At 39.8% G+C, this 15,743-nt stretch overlaps 2 protein-coding genes across 25 annotated transcripts in view; one reads left to right on the top strand and one right to left on the bottom strand.

The window, feature by feature from the left end:
• Nucleotides 1-3,791: 3,791 nt before the first annotated feature.
• Nucleotides 3,792-9,675, top strand: LOC309719522 (uncharacterized protein; the record flags this gene model as incomplete). The annotated part of the gene is made up of 15 exons (XM_082555682.1): nucleotides 3,792-4,365; nucleotides 4,457-4,600; nucleotides 4,697-4,783; nucleotides 4,881-4,949; nucleotides 5,057-5,155; nucleotides 5,242-5,337; nucleotides 5,483-5,584; nucleotides 5,675-5,749; nucleotides 5,852-5,932; nucleotides 6,026-6,127; nucleotides 6,227-6,301; nucleotides 6,402-6,482; nucleotides 7,617-7,715; nucleotides 7,810-7,866; nucleotides 7,957-9,675. 15 exons carry the CDS (start codon nucleotides 3,792-3,794, stop codon nucleotides 9,198-9,200), a joined length of 2,985 nt encoding a protein of 994 aa, XP_082411808.1. The 3' UTR covers nucleotides 9,201-9,675.
• Nucleotides 9,676-9,911: 236 nt separating this feature from the next.
• The window catches only part of kcnt1b (potassium sodium-activated channel subfamily T member 1b), a 76,511-nt gene continuing 70,679 nt past the window's right edge, over nucleotides 9,912-15,743 (bottom strand). For 21 of the 24 annotated variants that reach the window (XM_082553754.1, XM_082553773.1, XM_082553776.1 and 18 more), the window contains one exon: nucleotides 9,912-14,043. In XM_082553754.1, the coding sequence (XP_082409880.1) occupies nucleotides 13,923-14,043 (121 nt within the window). In that variant the 3' untranslated portion in view covers nucleotides 9,912-13,922. The remainder of the gene's footprint in view (nucleotides 14,044-15,743) is intronic. The other 3 variants (XM_082553764.1, XM_082553771.1, XM_082553772.1) reach the window with 1 other exon arrangement.

Below are 15,743 nucleotides of genomic sequence, written 5' to 3'. Positions count from 1 at the left end.
GGGGTGGTTGGTGGGAGGGGGGGGGGGGGGGGGGGGGCTGTGGTTCAGTTATGTACCAACATTAAAGAACATTCCTCCAAGGTGTTGACAAAACACTGCCACGTCGTCTCTCTTCTTCTCTCTGTCTTTTTCAAAACTCAAAGTGCTTTTTTGTGTGTTTTTTAGAAACCATATGTTGGCCTCCAGAACAACCCCAAGCGTTGCACGAGCACTTTACTTTCTGCTTGTTGAGGGGATTTTACCTTTTGAATGGGCATAAAAACTAAGAATTAATAAGACTGCTGTTTGTGCGCTCCGGGAAAATAATGAATATAATTGTGGAAACTAAACTAAACGCTAAGATTTAACACTGACAATTAAAGCCGAAGGGCCGTCACTGACATGATACTACTGCTGTCTCCAAAAAAAACTGTGGAATACTTGATTTCTCTCTTGCTGCATGGTGTTTTTGGGGAGGTTGGGTGGCAGAGGTGGTCGATCGTTAATTGTACGGTAGTGTATTTTCATGTTACCTAAAAGATTGTACTGGCATTGGTCACCGTATTTTTTTTTTTGTTACACATGTACTTTTCATCCTTGTTGATTTTTATCTTTGATCCCATGCCATCTATTTATTTTAAAATGGAAGCACTGAAACAGAATAAATTTTCAAGTAAATAAAAGTCACATTTTTCATTTCGATTTTCTCATGGCTTCATTTATCCATTTAGATTCACTGCTTTCTGTTGCTGCTGTTTGACACCATGTTGATTAACAAAACATCACAACTTTTTGTTTGCAATTGTCACACTTTTTTTTTTTTTTCTCGAGGAGCAAGTCTGCATCTTTTCACTGAAACACACTTTTTCCTATTAATGAATGAAAGCTAACAAGACAGAAAAAGTGTTCCCAGAATGACAGGTTTCTAATTTAAACTGGACTTTACCTCACTTTAAAAATAATCGGTGTTTATCTTGATGCATCTCTTTAGTTCATTCGACATGATTCAGGTTTAAACAGCAGGAGGGTTTTGTTTCCTGACATCATGAGAGGGGCAAGCAGAAGGAACTCATTAATGGCTGGCAAATAAAGCCCACACTTTTAATAGAAATTACTCCAACTTCTGCTCAGTAGGGATCAGAGGTTTTGCTCCTTCTCAAAAAGCACCAAAGCAGAACTGCCTCTGCATGAGCACTGCTTTGGTGTGAATGAGGTGATGGATGGATGAACCTTTGGGCATGTATATTCAATATTATTCAACATTGTTATGAAGTTGTAGCAAAAGCCTTAGGTCCATTCAAAACTCCACAGCAAGCGCATTCAAATGGACTAGAGAGAGGGAGATTTGCATTTCTCTTCACTAGCTGCCCCTTAAATATAGAAATCAATTTAAAATCCTTCTACACATGTACAAAGTCCTGAGTGATCAGCCAGCATCACACTTCGAGGAAGCATATTAACCCCATCAAGTACTTAACTCAGAGTTCACTAAGTTTAAAGAAAACAAACAACCCAAAACCTCTGCTACTAAAATTCTACTTAAAATGTTTTTAAATGTTCAATACGGTTTGCTGGGAGTCCTCTCATGATGCACTAAGGATGTTTCCTAGGATGAACCCACGTGTATTTGAGCGCTTGAAAGGAAGGCAACTGTTTGGCTTAAAAACATGTCTCACCTGTCACCCAAGAGCCAGTTTTATAACAACTGTAGAGCTCCGTGATAGGACTCGCATTATTGATAAAGGCTCACTGAGCATCAGGATCACCTCAAAGGGACAACATCACTATGTGTTAAATACCTGAGACTGAAGAAGACTCTTGGATGGATATGAGAGAGAGAGATCTTCATGAACCAAAAAACATTCAAGTTCAACCTTTTTTAATTTTACACATTAGTTTCTGACAGGTCTCTTTCATTACCTACAGCAGCATTTCTTTATGATGTAGAGAAAACAGGCATGTCCTCTTGAAATTGTGATATCTCAGGGGTTAAATTTGCAGTTAAACTACATTACACTGGTTCAGCCCATTTAAGAAAATGGACCCGAATGTAGCCCACAATGAAAATTGACTATCACATGCTTGAGAACCTACCTATATTCTCCCATATGTTTATATGCCAACGTTACACTGGTCTATGTTCTCCCATAATCATCATCTTTCTATGCTCTCACTTTTCCTCCCCCCCCCAAACAGTTGTGGTATCTTTAGTGCTTTCTCTCTCTTATATTGTGGGATCTTTGCTTTGCAATATAAAGTGCTTGAGTTAAACATTTTTGAATTGGTGCTGTATTCAACTGAAAAGCCCTTTAAGTGGTGAAAACATCTTCAGGCCCCCCCACTGTTAAAAGCTGTCTCGTGCTTCATCAGCCAACTGGAACAGCGCCTTCAAACGCACAACCATAACCATGGCAGACTCTTCTCTGTCATGGCAACTCTGTTTCTTTTCACACCTGTTAGTTCAGGTGATCACGAGACCATCACAATCTGCAAACTCTCACTCCACAGTCCGAGCTGAAGAACTGCATCCAGCAGGTCACCATGAAGGGTAAGTGCTGCTGGTTTTAATGCTCACACAGAAAGTCATCAAATGTTCAGCTTTAACTAATGTGATCGGTCTGCATCCACACAGTTGTAGCTGGTGGTGTTTTGTTGCTGGCTGTTGTCCACCTGAGCCGTCCTTGTATCAAAGAGGGAACGATCACGATCTGCTTCAACATCCCAACATGTAAGGAATTTTGTTTACTACACCTTTAATGGTGACCTTTAAAATAGGCTTAGACAGCAACATTTTATATATCGGAAATAAAGTCAATTAACTTCATACCAAGAAGAAAAATGGATTTCTTCTTCATTTAATTTAATTCAATTTAATACACAAATGTGTATACTGAAAAAAACGCAACTGGCCTTAAAGTCGCCTTTTCTGACAAGATGTTTCACCTCTCGTCTAATAAACTTCTTCAGCTGTCAAACAACAAGCAGAGAGTGCATGATATTTAACCCTTAGTAGGAGCAGGTCTCTTGGAGGTCCCCAGGGTTGTTGATCCACTGTTAATCATGTGACCTGTCACATGAGCCAAAGGGACGGCCCTCACTAAGGGTTAAATACCTGAGACTCCCTGAATGTGGTTTTAAGAAGAAACCTTTCGGCTGACCTGCACAGATATAGATTTAGACATTCTTGTAGGAATAAACACATGAACCAAAACCTGCTCACGCTGGTTAAAAAAAACAGTCCGATCAAATGATTCAAAGCTAAAACCATTTCCTGTAGTTTTACAAGTAAAAAATAGAATTTCATATAAAAAAGAAAATGACCCCTAAACTCTACTTTTCAGAATTTTTTTATTTCCATTGACCAAAGTTTTTACAATTATATATTTTTTAAGTTCTTCGGAGGATTCCGATGATTTCATTGTCTTTTGTGCCTTTATAGTCCCAGACTGAGTCTATGATGTTGAGGCTTCTGGGGTCATTGGGACAAGTCTGATTTCAGTTCTGTCAGGCTGTAAAGATTGATCAAGAAGTTTTATTTTCTCTTATTGATCTTACTACAATTTACTAACAATTTAATACTCAACGTGATCAAACCACAGTTAATGATACCTGCTGACTTGTAACAGATGCTGCAAGTTTTACTCTGGTCACACATTTGTCAACCACTAGGGGGAAGCAAAGGCAACAAAATAGTCTCTTCAGATGTTTGCATATCTGCAGGATGCTTTGATTTTATAGTTTCACTGCATGTTTTCTCCTTTGAGCTCATTTGTTGATTCAGATTGATTTAGCAAAAGGATGCAAATGTAAGTATGTGCAGCTTTGTGTTTGACTCCTCTAAAAACACTTCTGCCCACTTAGACTTTGAACCTGGTTCCTCATCTCTGTTGATGGTCCTGAAGGATGTCGGAGAGATCAACTCCACAGTGCTGCAGAGTGAGAACCTCGCTTCTATCACCAGGCTCACGATCAACAACGCAGGTGTCACGAGAATCGCTGAAAAAGCCTTCAGCTCACTTACCAATCTTAAGTATCTCAGCTTGGAGCTAAACAATCTGTCGCAGATTAATTCAAACTGGTTTAAAGAGCCCGCCGCCCTGAGTGAGATCATCCTTACGGGAAATCACATTGAAGTCTTGAGTGAGTCCACGCTCGGACAGTTTGCTAACCTCACAAGCCTCAGGCTGAATAAAAACATGCTCAGGAATATTGAGCAGAATAGTTTCAGTTCCCAGGCCGCCTTGGCTGAGTTAGACTTGTCCAAGAACAAGTTGACTTGGGTCTCACCACAAGCCTTCAGATCTCTGACCTCCACCAAGATCAGATTAGGTGGGAACCCTTGGGACTGTTCGTGTGAAGCTGAAGACTTTGTCGCCTTTATGAAAGGTTTGAGAAAAGTGAGAAACTACATTATTAATGTGGTTTTATTAAAAAAAAGAAAAGAAAGAAAGAAATGTAAAGTCGCTTCTCCCCTCAGCTCTACAGAGCAGATCTCAGCTGGAAAACGAGATGGACGTGACCTGTGAGAGTCCTCCATCCCTGAGGGGTCGGCTGGTGTGGAACGTAACGGTATGCGTGACATCACCATCAAGAACACCGTCAGTGGGCCCTTTATCCACTGGTACAGCTGTTTCTTCTTGCCTAATTATTTGTTTTTATTAAAGTCTACAAGTCTAAAAGCATAACTGCCACGTAGTATCTACATTTTTACCTGCAGTAAAAGTGGTGACGACCTCTCCATCGCCAACATCAGAGACAGAAACCTCCGTCAAACCCAAACCCACTATAAGCTCTTCTCACACTGGTACGTGAAGCTTTTTTTTCTTTTCCCAGTTTCCGTTAGATGCTGAAGATTCTTTGCATTTTAAATTTGTGCGTGCTTGTGTTCTCTCCACTGACAGTTCCGTCATTAGAAACATCTGTCCACCCTAAGCCCACTTATGCACACACACCTGGCCCTGCATCCACTGGTACATGTGCTGCTTTTTTTCATAAAAATTCAAAATTCTTACAGAAATATTTCCACCCCTTTAAAAAAAAAAAAAAAAAGCAATGCTTCTCTCTGTTTTTCCTACAGTAAAAGTGGAAACTCCTTCATCACGACCAACATCTAACTCAGACACTTCTGTTACACACAAACCCACTGATGTAGCCACAATGAGCTCGACCCACACCAGTACAGTGGCTGATCAATTTTGTGAAATTCTTTACATTTTGTGCGTACTAGTAACTGGCACTTATTATTTCTATTTTTGCCTGCAGTTAAAGTGGTGACAACCACTCCATCACGCCCAACATCAGACACTTCTTTCGCAGCCTCATCCACTGATGTACCTCCAATAAGCTCTTCCCACACTGGTACATGTGGCTAATCCTTTTTTTGAAATGCTTTTCATTTTAAATTGTGCCAGAGTTGTTGTTTTTTATTTGTAACACTTGACAAGAGTATTTACATATCTTTACTTAAATAACCAACACTTAGTATTTGTATTTTTACCTGCAGTAAAAGTGGTGAGGACGCCTCCACCACGTCCAACGTCAAACTCAGATGTTTCTTTTAAACCCACATCCACTGATACATCCACAATTAGCTCTTCTCACACTGGTACATGAAGTTTTTTTTCTTTTCCTAGTTTCCGTTAGATGTTTGAAATTCTTTACATTTTAAATTTGTGCATACGTTTGTTCTCTGTAGTTACAGATTCATCATTAGAAACATCTGTCCACCCTAAGCCCACTTACGCACACGCATCTGGCCCTGCATCCACTGGTACATGTGCTGCTTTTTTTCATAAAAATTCTAAATTCTGACAGAAATATTTTCACCCCTTTTTAAAAACAAAAACAATGCTTTTCTCTTTTTTTCCTACAGTAAAAGTGGAAACTCCTTCATCACGACCAACATCAAACTCACACAAACCCACTGATATACCCACAACAAGCTCTTACACCAGTACATGTGGCTAATAAAATTTCGTGAAACTCTTTACATTTCAGTGTGTGCATACTATTAACTGGCACTTAGTATTTCTATTTTTACCTGCAGTAAAAGTGGTGACAACCACTCCATCACGCCCAACCTCAAACTCAGGCACTTCTTTCAAAGCCTCATCCACTGATGCATCCACAATAAACTCTTCTCAAACTGGTACTTTTTTTTTTTTTTCGTTTCCCAGTTTTTATTAGAAATGTGAAATTCTCTACATTTTAAATTTGTGCGTATTTATGTCTCGGCTGTTCTCTCTAGTGACAGTTTCATCATTAGAGACCTCTATCCACCCTAAGCCTATCTATGTACATACACCTAGCCCTGCATCCACTGGTACATGTGCTTCTTTTTTTTGTTTGAAATTCACCATTATGACAAGAATACTCTTATCTCTTTAAAACATTAGCAATCAGTGTCTCTGTTTTGCCTGCAGTAAAAGTGGAAACTCCTTCACGACCAACATCAAAGACAGAAACTTCTTTCAAAACCAAACCCACAAGCTCCTCTCTCACTGGTACATGTGGCTTTTCCTGTCTTTTGTTTCTATTGTTTTTATCCCCCCCCACACACACACACACAACTCATACCACTGACTGACCACATTATTAGGTACACATGCTCAACTGCTTATTAACACAAATATCTAATCAGCCAATCACATGGCAGCAACTCAATGCATTTATGCAAGGAGACATGGACTGTTTCTTTGTGTCAGAGTATCTCTGAATGCACAATGCATCAAATCTTGAAGCAGAAAAGCACATCAGGTGGTTCTCGTGTCAAATAAGAACAGGGAGCTGATGCTACAATTCTGCTCTCCAAAATTGGCCAACATAAATTTTGCTTGATCTGATAAATCTTGATTTCTGCTGCAGCATTTGATTGATAGGGTCTAAACATGAAACCATGGATCCATCCTTCCTTGTATCAATGAGTCATGCCACTGCTGCTTGTACAGTGGTGTTGGGGATATTTTCTTGGCACACTCTTGCCGTTTAGTACCAACTGAGCATTGTTTAAATAGAGTAGAACCCCTTAATGTACCATCTTCTGATGTCTCCTCCTATAGCAGCATGACAGTCATGTCACAAAGCTCAAATCATCTCAGACTGGTTTCTTGAACATGTCGACTCAAACAGCCTCCACAGTCATCTGGTCTTGTCATCATCTCAATATAAACCAAAATCTCTGAGTAATGTTTCCAGCACCTTACTGTATCTTTGTGATGAAGAATTAAGGCAGTTTGGAAGGCAAAGAGAGGGTCTCTAACTTTGACAGCATCAAATCTGTGTCACAGAATAGCTCTGAATCACTGATTACGAATATTCCTAAGACTTTTTTGTTTTGTTTTATGTTGTTGTCTATTATTTTGCTATGAAAAAATAATTTTATATCAGTTTGACAGAATCTACCGTAACCGCATTGGGGAAAATCTGCACACACCCTTAGTATGAGTCATCCTGAAACTCTGTCAGTTATTGACCTGCAGATGGCGCCAGAGTAACACGATTAATCTGACCATAGCCCAGCGGTCCTGAACTGTATATAACTGTTAAAACATTTTGCACAATTACTGCTTTTAAGAAGTGAAAACATTCTGCATTTTACAACATTGTGGACTCTCTAGTTTGTTTCTTATTCTCCTCAGGATCTTATGAGACGTCACCTCTGGTAAGGACAGAAGCCTCACCCCACGCCGAACTCACAAACTCATCCACAACAGCTTCTGAACCTGCTGGAGTGACAGGTACATTGGATTCTTCTCAAAATGTTTGTCATCAGAATTCTGAAATACTAATGCATGAAATCTGTGCTGGTTTTTTTTTTTTTCCTTTGGCCAGTTCCATCACAACCACCGTCAGATACCAACATTGTCCGTGTGCTCATTGCTGTGATTGGTATGTTTCTACTGTATATTTCTGTTTGATTGAATTGAAAATACATACGTAGCTAAAATAGTCTTTCTGTTTACCTGGCCCTCTCTACAGTGGTCCTCTGTGTGCTGCTGTTTGTGGTGTGTTTCCTGGCTGTGCGACACCGAAGGAAACACAACAAAAAAAGTGTGACACCCGGGCATTCGAGAGAAGACAAAAAGCAGCTGGAAGAAGAAAGCAGATCAAGTCATGACTCTCTAAGATCCTCTGAGAATAAGGATGCAGAGATGGCTCGGATAACATCCTTTACTGGAATCAGAGCAAAGTCAGCAAATGCTGTAATCCTCATGTCTCCTTTTTGTGCATCTGGGAAGGATCCTGTGACTTTGCATACTGAGACAGAGGCTCAAGCAAAAGTCACTGAAAACCCAGCTGAGGGAAAGCAGAAGCTGGTGAATGAAACTGAAGCCACAGGAGCTGCAGGAGGATTTCAGACAGAAAATCCCGCAAACACCACAGACGCGATCAAGGAGAATGAAAAAGCAGCCAATCCTGGTACAAATCTAGATGAAAACCCTGAATGTGTTCCTGTTAGCACTGACATGGTACCTTATCTGAGCATCGGCACAGACCAGAACAAATCACTTCCTGTTGAAGAGTCTGTTGAAGGTCTTGGTCTAAGATCAAAAGGCAGCAAAATTATCAAGAGGATCTCTACCTGGCCCCTCGCTGCAGCTCAGTGGCAGGAAAGATGCAAAAGAAAAGCAGAAGATGAGGAGGATGGTGATGACTTGACTGTTTGGAGACAAAATGTAACAAAGACGTTTTCAGATGAAATAAAGAAGACTGTAAATGATAGAGGCCATCCCTTCGCTTTTGATGGGGACAAAGAGAAAGATGAAACTATGAAAAATCAAATGGGGGCTCTCATGGACCTGAGACACTCGCAGTCCTTAAAACCAATTGAAGAGGAACACCTGAAGAAAGAAGGGATGGCAGTGGGTGATACTACCACTGTGACACAAACGACTGCACAAAACCAAAATGCGAATCAGGAAAACCTCCATCAGGATCGACATCAGACATCTGGAAAAAGCTCAGCACACAACAACATCAAGAGCAGCAAGGAGGACAATCAGAGGAAGGAATCGAAACGAGCTGTGCACAGCAGGCAGAGGGCAGAAAACAGGGCGTCCAGCTCAAAGGCTCCCTCTGGTGGTGCATCACCTGATGACGAAACGCTGCTGTCTGGGAACGACTACGCCTTCATGAACCTGCTGCATGAAGTTGTTCAGAACAATGGCCGTTGGACCAGACAGAGGTGGAAGCAGACACATGCCAACAAGCAACGGCGTTAGAAGAGAGCTGGCAGAGGAGATCATCATGGCTATCCAATCACTCTTCAAGTAAAATGAAATTCTCACTTGATTCTTACACTAAGTGTAACTTGAAAGTTTGCTGTATTGGCACAGTGCAGTCCAGCCTCTGCCTCTTAATGCATTTGTGTTAAATATGACGACTGGCTGAATTTAGCCCATTTTCCAAAACCCAGCAATCTTTCTAATGGCTAGCAGAGGGCAGCTCTTGAAATCAGATTGCATAGAAGTCTACTTAAAGGCCAGATTTTCTAAACTAGACCCAAGAGTGCTCATAATTGTGATTAGAGTTGGAAAAAAAAGCTTTTTGAGGTGAATTTCAATATCAAGCTCAAAAGATAAGACATGCTTTTTTTCAGCGTTAAATATCAGTGCAATTAGCACTAAATTGCATGTTGCAATCGTTAGTAAATCATTTTGCATGTCTGATTTAAATATTCTCCTCCCTGTATTTTACTTTGCTCTCCTTTTATGCAATGTGTGCCCTGCTCACTTGATTTATTAAATTTCTGAGTTTATGGTTTCAATATCTTGTTTCAACTTTAATTTAATACATAATTTTTGTCCAAAAAAATGATAGTGTCACTTATAATGTGATACATAATAATAATAAAGACGTTTTAGGGTGAAGCTAATTTTCATCGCTTACTTTATTGCTGAATGTGTACAAATATGGAAATGTAAATAAAAGAGCAAAAGAAAAAATATTTAATTTGAGCTAGCAACATTTTGTTTTGACGAAAAAAAAGATGTTAACAAAATAAGTTTTGTTTGGTAACTCTCGGCACACATCAGAAGAGTCTTTTAGCTCACACACATAACATACCAGCCACCTATATAGGTGGGGTCATATCTATATACGGCACAAAATATATGTCATTATCCCCGCATTCCTCACATAAATGAAATAAAACATCCGTGTTTGTGTTAGGTTCATCCGCTCTGGCTGCATGCAGCATTTATTTGTTCATATTATGAATGTGGAGAAGAACACTTCTCATAAGAAATAGTACAAAAATTGGACAATGACTCAAAAACAAAGTGGAGGTAAACAGAATACATATAGTAGGCTTTTGTTAACACAGAGACAACATGCATGTTCCATTCATATAAATACACAGTATCAAATAATGACTCCAGCTTGCAAGCAGTTGACTCGATTATGGGTTTCTCTAGACATTGGACTAACGGTAAATGTCCCTGTCAACGTACAAAAGGTCTTGTTCTTGGCAAGCCTGTATATCAAAACATGCTTCTTTTTTTCGTGTTAACATGCCCCGTGTGGTATTGTAAGTGTGGACAGTAGGAGATGTGAAGTGAACCCTTTCTAGAGTGTTCGGATTTGTCACAAGTGAGGACCTAGGAAGATGTTACGCGAGTATATCAGCACACTGATTGCATCCTCCATCGCAGTCACTCACGCTTTCACTCCTCACCTCCCTGCCCTGTAAACTGACACTTCAGAGGGGCCAATGAACAAAGATCAACAGTACATTTCAGCGGAACAAATATGCCTACAGTAATAAGCATGAAAAATCCTATCCTATATTTTCTTCAGAACAAACAAGGGAAAAAATGGCACATCTCAGTGAGAGAAAACACTTTGATTTCTCAAATCGTCACTGGATATTTCTTTGACAAATGAAAAATTAAGTATCGAATCAAGTTTTGTAAACATTCACAGGGTAAACCAAACCAACAGATGCATGATAATTTACTGCACATCACGCTTTTTTCTGCTTCATGGGAACGGTTGAATACTGTCCGCCGTGTTCTGCAGATTCATATTAAAGGGGTGCTGTTATGCTCTACGCATTCCCGTAGAGCATAGTGCAAAAATAGTTCAAGTCCAACAGTTTCACGTTTCGTCACACAAAATAACAAACTGGCAAACAATGAGTACATTAAGGTTTTATATACACTGAGCAAACCAAATGTACAGCTGAAAGAAGATAAATCAAGATTAAATATTGTTTCATACACAATGTGCCCGTACGGTTCAGAAAGGAGCGCATTTTGCTTTTCAGCTCGTTCCAAAATAAATTTGGAAATACAGTAAATTTACAGGATAGAAACAGACTTGACTGTGCCTGTCGATATCTGTGCAAAACTATTCTGCTACCGGTCGCACTGCAACTCATCTCCAGATATGATCATAAAAACAAAAAAACCCCGACAACAATCAAATGAATTCAAGTTGAAAACACTGGAGCCTGACTGCTGTTGATATTAATTACAGTTAACGATGATGCATCTGATAGCATTTAGCAAAAGATGAGGATCTTTATTTTCAAGTGACCGAGTGAAATAGCAGTTAGAGATATCAATTCTCCAATTTTTACCACAACAGATCCATTGTGGCACTGATAACTGAAAGTCATTTAAACATTTTATGATTTGATTTTAGTGCAAGTGGTGATTTTTTTAATTGAGCATCTTATTTTGCTAGATAATTGGGTAATCTAAATACTCTCTCTAAATTCTACAGCTAAGTAGTCACATTTTGCATCTTTATGTACGCAATAATCCAAAGATTTTCACCGTGAATTTTCAAATGATGTAGGTTACCCTGTTCCCGCGTCACTTAAATCACCTTTCTTCCCCATTCTGATGCACGGTTTGAATTGTAGGTTGTCTCAAACAGGCATCCATTCCTAAATGCACTCTATTCTCACCATGTGATTGGCTGATCAGTTATCTTCATTAACAAGCAGTTGAACAGGTGTACCTTACAAAGTGACCATGATATGTACTGAGTGACGGAGACACTTGACAGTTAAAAATTAACTTGTTAAAACTAGTAGTCCAGAAAAAAAAAGAATTTTCTCATTCTATCCTATTCAACGATAAATAGCACTTAAATATAAAATTAAAAATGCAGCTTATAATACTTCAGATAAATACTGAGTTGTAATAAGTACAGCAGCAAAAAGGCTTGTGTTGTTAACATTAGTTTCTAAATGCTAAATTTAGAAAATTGTTCCTTTTTTTGATGAACAGTTTTCCTTTTGCTGCTGCAGATGTTTGGGTCAGCTCCTGTAATAATAAACACTGATGTCACAGATGTACAGAGCTTGTCGTTGGCAGGCGGCGGCGGGGATGCCATGTTTTACTAAACTGAATGCACAAAATGTGATCTGACATGAGATGTAATTTGTGTGCGTATATTAAAAAACTAGCCTACAGACTTTTCCTAAATAATGAGCATGTGATAAGAAGGATAGTGCTGCTGTGATAACAAGCACTGTGCAGGGCCAAGCTCACTATGTTTAGCTCTTATTGGGAGGATGTTCTGCAGCTAGCTTGGTTAGCAAGCTGGGTCCATAAACCGTAGGGCTGAAAGTCGAAACTAAAATAACTTCTGATTAGTACTGATAAGTTACTTACTAATAAAAAAAAATTAGGTACACCAAAATTTAAGCACAAAATTGTCAGACTGTACAATCAGCTGCACAGCAGGCCATATATATTTTTATGTCAAATAATATTACGTCAGAAATGCTTTAAATGGCACCAGCAGCACAAACATTGTAGTTCAGTTCAGCAACTAATTGTTGAGTACTGTCACACCCTGATTATTAAAGGCTTTAAATATGTACATTTCATAGCTGACGTTGGGAAACCCCGACAGGCATGCAAGTCTATGGGGACTGACTCACTGATGGAGATGACCTACGAAACTGCAGATTTTGGCACTTCTGCATTTTCTTTAAGAACATGAATTAACATTTTGTGCACCCACTGCAGTAAAACAAGGAATAACGAACGTTTTATTTCCACCTGTACTGCTGCTGACAGGCTCCATACTAAAAAGATGCAGAATGGCACAAAAGTTATAAATAATTCAACGATATTCACAAAGCAATAGTGTAAACAGAATGGCACATACAGTAGAGCAGACATGACTTGGAAAACTTAATGAAATAAATTAGGAATAAATGTACTTTCTAGCAATGATCACAACAAAGTCATTTCCAGAAATATACCGCAAACCTGGCTGATAAAAGTAGCACGGCAGTGTGTATATTTACAGAAAAAAAGGTTGTGCTTGTAAGTAAATAAAAAACCTGTCTAACAAAGTTTTAAAATTTGAATTAAGCTAAAATAAATAAGTAAAGAGAAGTGCACAGGTAGTGTAATTTTAGGTTAAATGCCTAAAAAAGAAGAAATTCAAAGCATTTACCCTCGTCTTTAGATGACATGATCGTTTAGATGTGAAGGAGGGTGTAGTTGCCCCAGGTTTCTGTTCTTTTGTAAATTCAGGTAGAAACAAGCACAGAGGAGGTCATGGTATGAGGTCAACCGCACTGCTTGGTGAACGAAGTGACGGTGAAGATATTCTGTTTAAGCTCTACTCTCGCCGTCCTTTTTTTTTCGGAGGAGGGTTCTCAGTTTCAGATTGTTTTCGTGGGTGATGTGTGTTTGCGTGTGTTTGAATGGCAGGTGATGACGAGGCACTCTTCATGCATCTTTCTATAGCAGCTCGGTAGGGAAACAGGAGATCTCTCAGGGGTGAATTTTTAAGATGTTGATCGTTTCTGGTCTCGAGCTGAGACGCACTTAATGCACATTCACTATGGACAGCTGATCTCGGCCCGATAGGAGCCTTTATCTGTGTGAGACAAACTAGCTCAGTGGGCCCAGGCCGGCTTTCAGAGGTTAAGGGTCAGGGTGTGTAGAGGACTCTGGGGGCGTGGGTGGGTTTCAGAGGTGAGTCTCATCTCTGGTCTCTGTGCCAAAGTCTTGCTGGTTCCTGCTACAACGAGCCGGTCCCACCTGCGAGTCCTCCGGCACGTGCGCCAGTGGGTCTGAGCGGATTATATACCTGCAAAGACAAAAACTGACATTATCTGCCAGCATGGAGCAGTTACAGACTTGGACTCCCAAACGAGTACTTACATGTAAACATCTGGCATTTAAATATGGCAGCCGGGGGTTTCACCTCTAGGAAAGTTGAGCATTATCACTAAATTAAGCTGTTAATTAGTCTAAAACTTACTGTGAGAGTAACTTTCCAACCATGTACTTGCTAAATATTACTCAAGAGGTTTGCACTGTTCACCTTCCTTTCTTACTGAGTCTCCAGAGTGGCTCCACAGTGTAATGGTTTACACATTTACCTAACAAGAGAATGAGCCCTGGTTTTATCCCAGGAGATGACAGGAATCAGCTGGTGTTTCTGTCAGGAAGGACATCTGGCGTGATCAAACACATGTTGTATGTTTTATACTACTGTCTACAGTAGCAACAATTTAATTATTATTACCAGGTGATTTACTTAGTTACTATCAAGTTGAAAACAATATAATAAAGGTCTATGAAACAAAAAATATAGAGAGATCTCAAATAAATAACAGATGAGATCTTAAATACTGGAACAGTTCTATTATTAAAGCACTGTCATGATCTCAATCAGTGGACAGTTACAGGGTAGTGTATTAACTTGTAGTATGGATGAGTGCAAATTAATTGAAACTTTAAAATCCTAGTTTGGTTCTAACAGTTAAATTATTAACTACACCAATCAGCTCCAACATTAACATTAGGTATTGTGTGCACACAGCTTCTTTAAACCAGGGTCCTTCATATAATATTTGTAGCTGTTTCAAAGAGCCCGCTACGATCAGCAGATACAAATGGTCTGCAACTATGTTTAGGCAGAGGTTGAAGTAACACCCACATAAATGCAAGGACTTGCTTCATTCAGGCTGCCTTTTTAAACAGTAAATCCTTTTGCTTTTTCTGATAACATTACTCATGGGGCCAGGCCGCCTTCTTCCAATGCCTCCCCTGTGGACAGGGGTCGACATGACCAGCTCTGTAGTGTGGCAACAGCCTGCCCTCTTTCTGTCACGGCCTGCACTGAACTTTTTAATAATGTAGCCCAGTAAGACCCACCATGTTCACAGGCTGTGACACAGTCATATAGCCACCTCAAGCTGGATCATGTCAGTCCCTCAGATCCACATTGCCAAAAACAGCTGACAGTTCACTTGCTGCCAAATATATCTCAACCCTAACAGGTGGCACTGTAGCGATATGCAATTCCCTTCGCCTGTCAGTGGTTATAATGTTGTGTCTGATTGGTGCATTACTCAAAAGCAGAATGATTTGCCAGCTGTCCCTTCTGGCTGCTCATTATAATTACATAAGCTCGACCCTGGAGTCTGTGGCGGCGAGGCTTCAAAAGTGGAAGTTCAGTGCGCAGTTTGAAGTTAAGCCTTTGCAAGTTAAATAACAACTAGACTTCATTTCAGCCATTTTTTACTTGCCTTTCTTATGAGGCTAGAAATAATTCTGAAGCAGTCACGCTTAACAAGGTGACACCAGTATTATTAAGGAACTTTACTGATGCCTCGTATTAATTAATATTCGTGTTACGTTGTTGACTGTTTCAGAATAGCTATACTTTTTAGTGTTAGCCAGTTAACATGCCAGTTATATCGCCGCCTGTTAAGATCCACACACCCTGCTGGTTCTCTGCTCGAGGTGTTAACCGTTACCTGTGCGCGTGTGCTGCAGGCA

The sequence above is a fragment of the Aulonocara stuartgranti genome (assembly GCF_965226115.1).
Source record: "Aulonocara stuartgranti genome assembly, chromosome: 12".
Taxonomy (NCBI): Eukaryota; Metazoa; Chordata; class Actinopteri; order Cichliformes; family Cichlidae; genus Aulonocara; species Aulonocara stuartgranti.
Note: the sequence above shows the minus strand (reverse complement) of the source record. Positions and strands in the feature narration are given on the sequence as shown.